Source organism: Equus caballus, chromosome 1 (assembly GCF_041296265.1).
Source record: "Equus caballus isolate H_3958 breed thoroughbred chromosome 1, TB-T2T, whole genome shotgun sequence".
Classification (NCBI taxonomy): Eukaryota; Metazoa; Chordata; class Mammalia; order Perissodactyla; family Equidae; genus Equus; species Equus caballus.
The window spans coordinates 40,415,034-40,430,081 of NC_091684.1; the positions used below are offsets into that span (position 1 = coordinate 40,415,034).

Sequence of the window (15,048 nt, forward strand, 5' to 3'; positions counted from 1 at the left end):
TCTACTCACTGCGTAGGCAACTGTGGTCAAGCTCTTTCACTAAACTGTAATTTATTCATCTGTAAAACAGGGATACAAATCTCCACTGCACATCCTTGTGGATACGCAGTAAAGGAATGGGGCAAAATGATGTGTATATAATGGCTGGGAGTTAGTTAGTGCTCATAAAAGGCAATTATTACTATTATAAAGTCTGAGGTGATATGAGGATGATATTAAACCACAGACAAGAGAGAAGGAAAAAGTCAAATTGTTCACAAAATTTCAAATTTCCATAATAGGGAGTATAAATCCTGTCCTGGTACCTAGACATGGCTGTCCTGTTCAAGAGTAAGTTTTACTTCCAGTAGGTGAGTGCTCGCCTGTCTCCACAGAAGCTCTCACCCTGGCCTTCAACTTTGAGTCTGGCTCAGGGCGAAGGCCAAGAGCTCTTCCCAGCCTCTTCTAGAGAGCTCCTCCTCATGGCACACACCGTGCCTCTGCTGATCTTCCCTCAGCCTAATCGAAGCCAAACACATTTTCCCTCTTGGCTTTGGTCTGAAATAGGGCCAGGATAGCCACGGTCTCCACTTCTATCTCCCCAAGTAGGCAATCTGAATCCTGCAGATGCCATGAGTTAAGATTTCTCACAAATTCATCAAAAGCAAAAGGAGACCAGCATATAATCCCACACATTGCCATTAGAAGGAAAAGAAAATCCCCCATCAGTTCTGTTTATAATATGATAACGAGGCTTACTCTTTATTGATTGCCTGTTACACGCCAGAGCCTGAATTCAGGGCCTCATTCGTTCAATGCACTTATTGAGTGCATACTGTGTGCCAGGAACTGCTCTTATGGCTATATCTTAGACAAAATACCTGCCTTCACAGATCTTATGTATATATGATCACACTGAACATTCCAAACACCTCTAACAATCCTAAAAGGGAGTTATTATCTCCCTTTTATAGATGAAGAAACTGAGATCAGAGAGGTTAAATGATTTACTCAAGGACATTTACTGACGAGGTGGTAGAGCCAGTATTTGAATCCACATCTGTTTGACTCCAAAGCCCTTGCTTTTTCTACCATACCGCAGGCTCCCCTCGATTTAGTCCCCATTTCCCGCAGCCCCTAGCGTCACTGAACAGGATGAGGCCATATCTGAGAGAAGTGAGAGATGACTGCGCCTAGGCACAGCTGTGCACCATAAGCTCACATTTCTTCTGAGTATACAAACCTGCTTTCCTTTGAACCTACCCATGGTGGTGCCCTGTGAATAGCCGACATAATAAATCTTTTCCTGGCCCGTTTTCTGCAAAATAAAGTTTATGACTGCAGGAAGGTCAAACCTAGCCATCTCATCATAACTACAAGGGGAAAAGACAAAATTATATGAAAAATTATAATCGAAAACAACGAAAGCAGCCCCCGGGGGTTACAAACAAGTCCTTGAGTCGTCAGCCCCCACAGCTTGCTTACTGCGCCCCTCACAACACTCAGAACAGACTAGTTCCAAACCTGTGATGCATGGGTGCCGCTGAGGTCATAGGCTGTTAACTAATTGCTGTTTTCTCCAGATGTTATCATAGAGTGATAATCATCTTCAATGAATATGTACTGAGTGCATGATCCACCTCCTAGTGGAGGTGTCCTGTTATTTTGTTAGCAGAACAGCACCAGACCATGCAGATTCATTTATGTGAAATATATTAAAGATGTTGCAGGGGCCCTTCTCTGAGAAATGGATAAAGAACAGGTTAAATGTCAATAGGAAATTTAAATAAAAACATTAAAAATCTTTTGTAAGAGTTTGAGAGATACGTTAGTCAAATTGACGGTCCCTAAGGCTTAATAGTTTCCCTTATATCTGGTCTTATCTCCTCCTGGGGGTACTAGTCCTTGTCATCATTCACAGAAGAGTTAGTCTCAGGATATCCATCTACAGTGAACTGGACCTATACATTCCTCTATGTCAGTCTCAATCACCTGACACCAACCACCATTCTCACTCCATTCTCCAGACCCAACCTTCTACTTGGGGAACCCAATCTTTCCCACTACTTCCCCAAAAGAATTACTGTTAATAAGACAGAGAATATCATGTTACATTATTGATGACCCAACCAAAGAAAATTATCCAAATACTAGAAGCCATAATTCTTTACCCAGTTCTTCCAAAGACATCCATGGCCACCTCCACTCTCAAGATTTTCATGTACCTGAAAGCCCAGAACTCATCTTGGTCTATGGAGAGGGTCTTGTGTTTCCGAGACCAGGTGTTTCCTCTGCTGTTCCCCAGCCACACGTCAAAACCAGCATCTGCTAGAATGAAGCCCAAGCTGTTGTTGGGCAGGTTGGAAATCCAGTTGCTAGCGTCTCCAAGCAAGCCATGCTGCAGTAACACCACAGGCTTGGGACCTACGACAGAGAATTTCAACTGTGGGAAGTGTTCTCCACCTTTCTTGTTTTCCTTGAATGTGTGAAGGCTTTCAAGTTAGACAAACCTGTGTTTAAATCTTGATTCAGCTGTTTGCTAGGTTGATTGTCTTGGCCAGTTACTTAACCTTTTTATGACTTGATTTCCTCATCAGAAAAATAGAACTTTTGTTATGCGTAAATAAAAGAGGGCCCGAGGGCAGATGGCACAATGCCTTGCACAGAGAAAGAATAAATACAGTTCAATTTCCATTGTTGTTTCTGTGTAGTTATTGTTACTACTAGGCTTGTCTCTGTACCTCAGAGGACTTTGGAAGTACCCCAGGAAGTGGTATAGTATAACGATTAAGATAATTATATATATGAGTGTCTATATGTATATAGACACTCATATATATTATGGTTTAATGATTATGGGTCCTTCATATCAAAAGGACCCATACGTCAGGTTGAAGGAGCTCCTACTGTTCAAATATGTGAAAATTTGAGCATCAAAATAAATGATGATAGTTATAAATTATACCCCACTGAATAAGTTAAGAATGCATGAGTCTGTACTGATATTAATAAATGAATAAGCAAATAATTAAGGGAGAAGAAAACGCTCTTAGTTATAGCACAATGCCAGTTAATAAAAAAATTGATGGCATTATAAAATCATCAATGTAGGGTAAAATTTGGGGTGAAAATTTGAAGAGATACAAGATATTTATATATCCCAGAAGCGTCTCCTCACAAATCATTTATTAGTTACAAAAGGAAAGATACTACCTTGACAGTAGAAGAACTTGACAGACACCACTTTAACGTAGTGATGAAAGCTAATGTCACCGAATGGAAGCGGACCCCTAACTTAGACCACTCACAAAAACTAACTCAAAATGGATTAAAGACTTATGTGTAAAACCTGAAACCATACACTTTCTAGAAGAAAATTTAGGGAAGAATTTCCTTGACGTTGGTTTTGGCAATGATTCTTTTGGATAAAACACAGAAAGCACAAGCAACAAAAGCAAAAATAAACAATTCGGACTACATCAAACTAGAAATCTTTTTCACAGCAAATGAAACCGTCAACAGAGTGAAAAGGAAACCTATGAAATGGGAGATAATCTTTGCAAACCTGGTAAGGAGTTAATATCCAAAATATATAAGGATCTCGTATAATGCAATAACAAAAAATTAATTAATCTGATTAAAAAATGGGCAAAGGATCTGAATAGACATTTTGCCAGAGAAGACATACAAAAGGCCAGGTACATGAAAAGGTTTTCAACTTCACTAATCATCAGGGAAATTCAAATCAAAACCACAATGAGGTATCACCTCTCACTTGTTAGAATGGCTTTTGTCCAAAAGAAGAGCTAACAAGTGTTGGTGAGAATATGGAGAAAAGGGAATACTTGCGCACTGTGGGTGGGAATATAAATTGGTACAGCCACCGTGGGAAACAATATGGAAGTTTCTCAAAATATTAAAAATGGAACTGACATATGATCCCGCAGTCCCACTTCTAGTTATATACCCAAAGGAAACAAAATGAGATCTCAAAGCAATATCTGCACTCTCACATTTTTGTAGCATTATAAGATATGGAAACAACCTACATGTCGACTGACAAGTAGATAAAGAAGATGTGGTGTATACATGTGTGTGTGTGTCTGTCGACTTCAGATAGACAGCCTTTCAGGTAGATAAGCAATTTCAGAAACTCAAATGTCTTCAACTCAGAATAATTCTTATGCCAAAGTGGCATATCTGAGGGGGAGTCATATCCTGATTCCTGTCACTGAGAAGGATATTCTCTTCTATAGTCACAATACATTTATCAAAATTAGGAAACTAACACTGATGGATACTAGTATCTAATCCATAGTCCACATTCAAATTTTGTCAATTGTGCCAAAGTCTTTTACAGCCTTTTTTTTTCTTGGTCAATAATCTAATCCAGGATCCTACACCACATTTAATTATGTCTCTTTGTCTCCTTCATAAATTGGAACGCTTCCTCGGGTTTTCTTTGTCTTTTTTGACTTTGACAGTCGAAAAGTTTTGGACAGTTATTTTATAGAATGTTCATCAGTTTGGTTTGTCTGGTGTTTCTTCATGATGTGATTCGGTTATACATTTTGGCAAAAATACCACAGAAGTGAGGTTGTGTCCTTCTCAGTGCACCATATGATGAGGTACAGATTGATGACTTGTTCCAATATTGGCGATATTAGCTTTTAAAATAATTTTTTCCCTCCAGCTTTATTGATGTATAATTGACAAATGAAATTGCACATATTTAAAGTATAGATGGTTTGATATATGTGTACATTGTGTGATGATTACCACAATCAGATTAATTAACACATCCATCACCTCACACAGTTACCTTTTTTTTGTGGTGAGAATGCTTAAGATCTATTCTCTTAGCAAATTTTAAGTATACGATACAATATTGTTAACCATAGTCCCCGTGCTATACACTAGATCTCTAGAATTAGTCATCTTACAGCTGAAGATGTACCATGTGACCAACCTCTCTCTATTTACCCCCCACCGCGGCCCCTGGTAGTCACCATTCTTCTCTCTGTTTCTGTTACTGCAACTGATTTTTTTTAGATTCCACACATAAATGTGATCATACAGTATATGTTTTTCTTGGTCTGCCTTATTTTGCTTAGCATAATATCCTCCAGCTTCATCCATCTTTTCACAAATGGCAGGATTTCCATCTTTCTTATGGCTGAATTATATTCCATTATATATATACATATAATATTCCTTTATATACCATTTTACACATATGTACACCACATTTTCCTTATCACTCATCAGTCGACAGACATGTATATCAATCCCTTATCTGCCTAAAAGCAGAGCCCCCAGAAGAACTCCATTGTCCTAAACCCCTCCCTAGGAGCAACTCTAATCTTCTCTTGGAGACAGAGGTTGCTGCTGCAACCAGACAGACATTGTCACAAACTATCATATCTCCCATTATCCTCCTAAGGGCCTAGTTATCTTTCTAAAAAAGTCATTTGCTTTTCTATAGTGTTCTTTCCCCTGTCCCTTTCCCCTACTAAGTTAGGTATATAGACCCCAAATTCTAACCACACTGTTGAGTTATCATCTCTGAGTGCTCCCACATGTATGTGGGATGCATATGCTAATAAACCTCTGCTCATTATTCTCTTGTTAATACGTCTTTTATTAGCCTAATTTCCAGGGCCCCAGTTGAGAACCTAAGATGAATAGGGGAAAAAGTTTTTTTCTCTCCAACATTAGGAAATACATATTGAAGAATTTAAGGATAAATGAGCATGATGTCTCAAACTTACTATCAGATTTTTTGAAAAAATAATATGATAAGCAGAGAGAGAGGGAGCGATAAAGTAAATGTGGGCAAAACGTAATTCACAACTGGTAGGTCAAGGTAAAGGCTATATGGCAGTTCCTTTTGCTAATATCAAAATAAAATTTATGAAAATATCAGTGGAGGTAAAGAAGCGTTAAGGGCTTTAGAAATTCTAACACGCTAAGTAAATTAAGGTAAATACATCATTTTTGTCATTAGCAACTAATGATGAAAGATCAAGAATATGCAGTGCCTTTAGAAGGAAAAACATCATGCTCTTGACCGGATTTGTGAGAATTAAATCAGATAATGAATGTACGTAATATCCACACCATAGTCCCTGGCTTAGAGTAAGCCTATCGTACAGCAGCTTTATTGTTCTTAGTACTATAACTTCCAAGGCAATGATTCTCTGAGCTTCAGTGTCCTCATTAGCAAAACAAGGATGCAATCACCCACCTCATGGGGTTTTGGGGGTTAGCTGAGATATTGTGCATCAGGCATTCAGTATGCTGTCTGACCTCTTATAAGATGCGAGCTCCTGTTATTCAGTGAACTGAGTTCATATGCAGTCTTCCTATAAGGCCTTTATACAGCAAACATCCTGCACCTGGGCAATCATCATGAATTCGATTTGCCACATTTATCCCTCTGAGGAGACAACATGAAGCCTGCTAGTACAGGACCAGGAGAAAGGAACTCAGAGTTACTTTAGGTTTTCCTTTATGTCTGGTCATTGAGTTCATCCTCTCAGCCCTCAAGGAGATGACCTCAACATGAGGTGACCAAACTGTGGTAGATCAATGCTGCCCTTTGGAATCCTTAGGACGTTTCCCGTGGTTGGGGCCAGCTTGGTCCTACTTCGCAGTGCAGTTTGTACTGTGGTACACCTAGTGAGAAGATAGGCTTATAGATGAGTTAGATCATTTCAAATATCTTCTAAGTCATGGATGTTCATTTAAATTATAGTCAGCAGGTGAGTGTGTAGGGGATACTCTTAGAAAAGCTGTCATTTCTGAGGAGGACCCACCTTATTCCCTCTTGATGTAAATATTTGAAGCTAACTGTGATTATTTGATGAAGTAAGATCTTAAAAAGTTTTTTGTCACAAGCTTATAGACATCTTTCAGGTGTTTTCAGCGTGAATTTCGTTGACTCTCTTTTTGAAGAGATGGTGAGAAATCTTTTTTTCTTTCAGCGCTGGTAGATTTCCTCCTTGAAAAGGCCAGTAGGAGCGCCAGGAACAACATTGGCCACTAGAGGGGGGTATTCTGCGTCAACTGGACCAAAAAGGCTGATAACCCTGAACGCCAAACTCCTGGGCAATGAGTGTACAGTCCAAATACACAGGATGTGAGAAAACAAACTCCAGCCATGAACAGGGGTTGCAAGTGACCCCTGAGCTTAGGAACTGCCACAGTCACCTGATTGCTTAGAAGAACTGTGCCCTGCTTACCCACTAGGATTTGTGGGGTTTAGTGAAATGTTTCTGTGTGTCTCCAGGCTATTCATTTATTTTCATAAAATTCATTCATCATTCCATATATATTTATTGGCAGCTACAAAGTGCTTGGCACTCTTTTAGGTACTGGTTATAGCCCTGAATAAAATAAAGTCCCTGCTCCCAGTGAGTTTACATTTTTGTTGGAGGAGACAGATAATAAATAAACAAGCATATGTCTGTCATAGCAGGGGATGTGGAGAGCCATAAAGAAAAGTGAGCAGGATAAGGGGCTTGACTTCAGTAGGTTGCTGTTTGAATAGGGTGGTCAGAGAAAGAATGTGATAGAGAGGCCCTGAAAGAAGAGCGGCAAACTGTGTAGATACCTGATGAGATAGGGTCCAGAGGGAGAACTCCAAGTTCAAAGGCACTGATGGGGGAGCACGCTGGACACAGAAAAGGCATAGCTCTGCAGGTGTAAACCCAGCTGGTTTTCAAAAACCTACACAAGCGTAAATTGGAATAAAACAGAACCCCAAAGCTTCTCTACACCAAAGACCAACAGCATTCATGGAGCATTTTTTGGTCTTAGTTAAGAACATGGCTACAGTGGCAGACAGTTCTTGATTTCAGTGCAGGTGCTGCAACATTTGAATGCAAGTTTAGCAAGTACTAGCATAGACTTCTGGGCAAGTTACTTAACCTCTGTGAGTGGCGGTTTCTAAGGATTATTGTGGAAGTTAAATGAGACTAATGCAAATAAATCACTTAACGTTGAACCTGGCATGTAGAAAGAACACAATAAGAAATTATGTTACCTTACTCGTGGCAAATAATGTAGTCATTGCTGTACACATAGAGCTGGAGTATTAAAAGGAATAGTGCCAAAAGCGTTGGAGGATGGGTACACTTTATTAGTGATGGTGAATTTTTTAAAAGCCAGCAATAGCTGAAAATCCCATATACAAACAAACAAACAAACAAACAAACATGAGATTGCATGAACTATGGAAACATGTACCAAGTATTAAAAATGTATGTATAGTGCCTGATTCTTAAAAAGACCTTAGTGAAAAGCTGGACAACATCTTAAATATTAAAGAGCTATTTGGATGGGGAATATAGAGTGGCGGGGGTGGGAGCCATACTGGAGTTTGCATTCTTCATGAGCAGGGGTTGATGTGGTCTGTTCAAAATATCATCAATGGATATTCTAGAATATCTATATAGGAGGAGTATAGGGAATGGGTTAAGTGTTAGAGGGATCAAGAAATGGATTTTTCTTGAAGGTCTTTTTTGAAAAGCAAACACTCCTGTTTATCTGAGATAATTGGGGGTGGGATGGTGGTGATGGGGATTATTGGGGAACTGCAGCCATCTTTTGGCCTGAACAGTGGGCCCCAGTCTGTACCAAGAACCCAGACTTTCTTCTGCACACTCAAATCACAAGGAAGTCTTTACTGTAGGGAAGACTGACATGTTGGGGTGACATGGGGTAAACCATACCTGTCTTTTTAGGCTTCACTAGGCCCTGAGGAATTCTGTTAACAGAAAGGATATACCCATCTTCTGTTGTGACTTCATACTCCTCACAGGGATAGCCTTGATGTTGGATGATTTCACTCTATGGAAAAAGCACAATTTCTTTTGAGTTCAATTCTGTATGGCTATATTCTCAATGCTCCAAAAGTAAATAGTAGATTCCTTGATGCTGGAAGACATACACAAGAAATTCCTTGCTTTTCCCCTCCTAATCATGTTATCTTAGAAAAATTAGCCAACTCTCTCTAGTTCCCATTTTCTTTATCTTTAATGTGGAGACGGGACTAAAATGTGATTCTCAAAGTGTGGGCCCTGGACCAAAAGCATCAGCATCACTTGAACACTTGTTAGAAATACAAATTATCAGTTTCTACCCAAACCTATTGAATAGGGAGCTCTGAGAATGGGACCCAGAAATTTGTGTTTGAACAAGCACGTTAGGAAATTCTGATGCACTCTAATGTTAGAGAATCATTGGACCAAAACCTGGGTGTGCATCAGAATCATCGGGGGCACTTAAACATACAGATTCCTGGGTCCACTTTGGGTTAAGGATCAGGTAATTCTAATATAGCCAATGGAACACTTGTCCCAGGACAGCTTTTGAGAATCCCTGGGCCATCCATTCCCAAAGGTTCTTTGCAACTCTAAAACCACAGACTCAAGAGCAGTAGTTCTTAATGTTTTTAGGTCAAGGACCCTCAGAGAATTTGAGGAGGACTATAAAAATGGATACACACAGGGGCACACAAATGCATTTTTGCATACAGTTCCAAGGGTTTCAGATTCTTTGTTGCCTATATATGGACCTCTGGTTAAGGACCCTACTCTACACAGTGGTTACATATAGAAACTCTTTGTAAAATATGACACTGCGTAGATCTCCTCAGTATCCTCGCTGTTCTCCCGCACTGTTGCCACCCAGAGAAGAAGGGAATTATTTCTATCAGCTGCTGCTTTAAAAGGAACAAGAGAGGAGAAAGCAAGTTGCCAAACACCCAAGTGTAGTATATGGGGAAAAGGGCATAGTGGGTAAGAGAAAGGCCCTGTGGTCCCACTGCTGGAGTTTTAATCCTGCTCTAACACTAATACATAAATCAGCTGTATGATCTTGGGAAATTTAGTTAAACCTGTCCCTATTCCTCAGTTTGCTCATCTGTAAGTTAGGTATACCAATGGTTGATACTCCATGGGATTATTGCAAAGAATGTAAAAGGATAATGAGCACAGAATACTAGCTAGATTACCTGGCACATAACAGGTGCTCAATGAGCATTAGCTACTCCAATAATTAAAAGTCAACCTAACCCACTCAAGTATCTCCTATTCATCTTCCAGACTTCAGATTAAGAAACTTTTCTTCAGAAAAACTCTCCTAAATTCTCTGCATTAGGTTCCCCTATTGTCTGTTTTCTTCTTTGATTTCACTGCTCTTGTAATGAGTAATTGAGTGTCTGTCTTCCCTGCTGGATTGTAAGCTCCATGAAGTCATGGCTTTTGATATTCTTAGATGTTTCTGCAACCTCAGTGCATGGCACAGTTTCAGGGGCCAAATGGATGCTCAATTAAAGCTCACAAATACATGAATGAAGCCACTTGTATAGTAAAATATACAGTAGATTATGTCCACATAAATCAGTATACAGGGCCAAACCCATTTAGACTCTGAACCATTTTTATTCTAATTCATTTAATTTATATAGGCAATTATATGAATTCCCTATTTTACTTTGCCTCTCCATTTATAACTGCTCACTGACAGAGTCCAATTCAATAGATTTTGGTCTTAGGGCTCCTGAAGCCCCAACAGTGTGTAGGTGCTGAGCATACTCAGTGGGAGAGGCCTAGGGAGATTGGCTCTGCCTACAGCTAAAGAGATTCCCTCCACCCAATAAGCCGGAGGAATTTGCGTGGGACCGCCTCAGGGCCAGAACTATGGCTCCTAGTGATCTACACTAATTTGTTAACTATCTGGATGAACCATCAAAAGACTATCATTGGAATGGCCGAAAGAAACCTACTATTTGGCATCATGTAGATTCAGAATATTTCTATAGCCTGTTAGAGTTTTAGAATCTATTCAAGGAAGCTTCTGTAAAAAGGGTCTTAAATCTTTATAAAGACATGTTAAATCTATGACAAATCCGTGCAACACGAACATCACACAGTGTCATCTTACTCATCTGGGGGGTAGCCTCTCCTCAGCTAGAAGTGTTTATTGCATAGTGGTTTCTATTATGAACTCTGTGTTTGGGCAGGTCTGCATTTAAATTGTAGCTCTATCACCTATCAGTGGTGTAGCCTAATTTAAGTTGCTTAACCTCTTTAATCTCAGTTCCTTGACTTGAAAAATGGGGATGATCGTATCTACTGCATAGGGCAATGAAGATGAAATGAAATTGTATCTCTGTGGCTTTCCTCACAATGTCTGCTATGGGATAAGTGTTACTATATGGAAGACACTATTAAAACTTAACTAAGAATTTGAAAGTAAGTAAAAAAATTTTTTCTGGGATGTGCAAAGAGAAGTTAAATCATTTATGAATTTTACTCACAGAAGGCCCTCTCTAGCATTCATTAGGATCTTTTATTGTCAGTCAAGGAGTCACCAGTCCAAAACAGGAAAAAAGAATAGACTAGAATGGTACAGGATGCTAGATGAGGGTCTCCTAATAGTAAGAAGAGAGGGCTAACACTTTTCCAATATGGGAGAAAGTAGAAAAAGAATACAAAGCACTCACAAAATGGAAATAATCAGTGGTCTGGGCTTGGCTCAAGATACTGAGAGGATTTCTCTGCTCATAGAATGAACCTAATAATTTTTTTAAAGAGTTAAATTGTGTTTGAAGCTCAAAGGGATTAAGTCATTTGCCCAAGTTTACTGAATTTGTTGGAGGAGAACCCAGGTCTACCAATACCCAGTTTAGCTTTGTTTCCAGTACAATATGCTAACTTACGACTATATTCTGCTAGCAAAAATCACCACCATATATAAGTATAATACACAATGCAGCTAATACACAGATGCAAACTTTAACATGTAAGGAACTTCATTTCCCCCAAAACATGGAAAATCCCAACTTACGATATTCATGAATGCTTCTGGATCCACATCTTTAGTTGGCATTCGTGCTGAATTCACATTTCTTTGAAACAAATACACCACCAGAATCAGAAGCCACATCTCCGCTCTGTGTGAAACAATCCACTCTCTTGACAAGATTTTTGACATGGTCCAACATCTGCATTTATTTTTTCCTGGTAATATAACAACTAATTCTAAAGTCAGAAGGATCTGTAGGTTTAACAACTCTTTCATATATTTTCCAGTTGTGAGTCCTTCCTCAGATACTGAAGCAAATTAAACAAGCTTGGTTGATAGGAATGAAAGAACACAAAGTAGGGTAGAAACACTGTCTAGGATGTCCCAACACCATCTGACTCCTCCACTCCCTCACACAACCCATAGTCACCAATCCATTAACTTGTAGGTGTGTCGAACTTTCTTTGATGCAACCTGGTGTTACGTGCATAGGCCACAGCCAGTAAAACCCCTGTTCTTTATCATCAGGTAATAAGGACCATAAGGAGCATCTTTTTCTTTTTTTTCCTAGTTTTTGTCTTTCTTTGATAGATAGGACGATATAGAATCTGCAGAAAACATTTATAAATTTCTACAGTCAGACCCTAGGGATTCAAGGATCACTGTCCTTTGGTTAAGTATCAATGTAGTGGTAAGTGTTTTTATTTAAAATGTCAAAAAATTTTAGACCATTTTGTATTTTTAGTGATGGGTGAGAATATTGGAAGAAAATGAATCTTCCTTGTTTAGGTTATTTCTATCTAGCTCAATTAAAAGACATGTAGAAAAGGTTTCATTTTGTGTTGTAATCACTAGCTAATTGTTGAGAGATTAATTAGATGAATGCCTGGTAATTAAATTGTCTGCAATAACTGAAATGAGTTGCAGCCTAATTATTTTTGTAAACTAAGTGTTCCAGTTCAATTGACTGTGTGACAATGTTAGCAATTTCTTAACCTATTGATATTTAAGCAGGCCAGGAGGATAGGCTTATTTTCGTTTTCAGTAAAGAATGTGTTAGAATTTAAGAACAAATATTATTTAAAGTAAAATGTTTCTTTACTTTTACATCAAGTCTTCAGAACTGAGCTAACTAACAGCAGCCGCACTGATATACAGACTTTTGGAATATGATTGGTGAAGGAGCCAAAGCTGGAACAGGAATGATGAGTCTGTGAGAATGTACCTGCCCACAGTCTCAGCCTCACCCATTCTGGGCTGGCTGCATGGGTATAAGGAAGCGAGCCTGCAGCTCTTATCTGAACTAATGTCAACCATTCCCACCATTGTTGAGCTGACGCATGCTAAGGAGGAGCAAATTGACCTACTTTAGAAGAGCAGAGGAAGCACTTGTCTCATGCTCTGCAGAGTCCCACATCCTAGGATCCATTGAACTCATTCTGAAGTTACGCAAAAATGAGATTTTAGAAAAGAACTTTAGTTCCCACTGTTGACTTTTTAAGATTTTAAGATGTTATATAGCCAGAAAAGAAAATATTATTCAGCTGTTGTGTGAAGACATGTTAAATGACTTACCTAGCTAGACAGTGGCAAGGCCAGAACTAAGATTCAGGTATTTTAATTCATTGTTTAGTATTATACCACATGGAAAAAGAAAATGTAACATTTCAATATCCTCTTCCCCATTCAAGAATAAAGCCTCACTAATATCAAAAGCAATTGCATGAGGGGCCAGCCCAGTGGTGTAGGGGTTATGTTTGCATGCTCCACTTTGCTGGCTCAGGGTTCATGGATTCAGATCCTGGATGCAGACCTACATGCCACTCATTAAAGCCATGCTGTGGTAGTATCCCACATACAAAACAGAGAAAGATTGGCACAGAGATTACCTCAGGGACAATCTTTCATACACACGCGCACACACACACACACACACACACTAAAGTAATTACATCAATCCCTGTGAATTGTCTCTTTAAAAAGTTCCCTCCTAGATTTAAAATTCAAAATAATTCTCAATGATTTCATTATAAATTTGAGAGCTATAATCTACTCACATTTGCTCCAAAATATTCAGGTAAGATCAACTCTCATGTTGGATTAATAGACTTGTGAATACTGTACAGACTTGTTAATGAAAGAACCGATGGCAATAACGTAACTGATTAGTTCAGAGAGAATCTTATGTTCTTGGTGCTAGGACTATCCTCTCTTCTTTTTTTCACCTTCTAGAAGCTTTGTCCTCCTTTGGTGCAAGCATAATGCAGAGAAAATAGAATTCGATTTGGCTCTGAAATTCTTGGGTAACTTCATAAGCTTACAGTTGTCACTTGGAAGCAGGAAAGTGACATCCTATGTCCAGCTCAAAGAGCTACATTTTGAACAAATGTTAAATAAGTACAGTTCTTCCTCACTGCAGAATTTTAACAATGCCCTTATTGCCGTAGCAACCCACAGCCCATGGAAAGCATCACACTATAAAGAGAGATGGGGGATTTGTGACCTCCAACTTAGAACTGTGTACCATAAGAGATTTATCTTTAGAGGTTTCTATCAAGGAAGTTTGTGACCCTTTAAAATGTGTCTTTTTGCTGTCTCGACACAGAAAGAAAGAGGATCTGAAATACTCTGATATCTTGAAACTAAGAAAATGGGTCTTCCTTAATGTGCACTATCTATAAATCATAATATCAAAATCCCATAAAAGCAACAGGTCAAGTAGGAGAAAGGTTAAGGAAAATCTTTCTAAGAAAAAAGATAGAGAATCAATACGCAGTTTTAACCATAGGTGTACCGTGTGTAAAAACTATAAAAATTGAAACAGTTAAACAAACAGGACAAAAACAAAACAAAACAGAACAACCAGTAACAAAAGAGTGGGGAAAAAAGCAAAACAAAAAAACCTCTGAAACTGGGAGAGATTTTCCTCTTTTCTGTGTGTGTTGTAGGTTGAAGGGCTCTCGAGTTAGTGCTGCTTTCCCCCAATGTTGAACTGAGTTTTATTAAAACAATTCTTGCAGATTTTATAAACGGAAGCCTTGAGTCCGGTGGGGGCTGTGCCATGAAATCTACCTGAAAGCCCAAGTCAATGCTCTTGTCAGAATCACTCTACAAGAAAATGACTAAAATTTTCATACTGAGTCAAACTCACAGCCTTCTTCTTCATCTCTCAACGTGAGTTATCTCACAGGAGACTCCAGGCCTTCAGGCAAATGGTGTTTTGGTTTGTCAGACATGCCTGAAAATTTATGATTC

At 38.9% G+C, this 15,048-nt stretch overlaps 1 protein-coding gene and 1 long non-coding RNA gene across 4 annotated transcripts in view; one reads left to right on the forward strand and one right to left on the reverse strand.

Moving 5' to 3' along the window:
* LIPM (lipase family member M) overlaps positions 1-15,048 on the reverse strand; it is a 37,623-nt gene that overhangs the window by 10,285 nt on the left and 12,290 nt on the right. Inside the window, exons 2-5 of one of the 3 annotated variants that reach the window (XM_014733408.3) lie at positions 11,836-11,941; positions 8,715-8,832; positions 2,205-2,403; positions 1,243-1,352 (exon numbers count right to left, since the gene is read on the reverse strand). In XM_014733408.3, coding sequence (XP_014588894.1) covers positions 1,243-1,352; positions 2,205-2,403; positions 8,715-8,832; positions 11,836-11,941 — 533 coding nt within the window. Of the gene's footprint in view, positions 1-1,242; positions 1,353-2,204; positions 2,404-8,714; positions 8,833-11,835; positions 12,205-15,048 lie in introns of those variants that run through there. The other 2 variants (XM_070224723.1, XM_001501483.4) reach the window with 2 other exon arrangements.
* LOC138915941 (uncharacterized) overlaps positions 1-15,048 on the forward strand; it is a 39,906-nt gene that overhangs the window by 2,463 nt on the left and 22,395 nt on the right. The gene's annotated exons all lie outside the window — the stretch shown is intronic.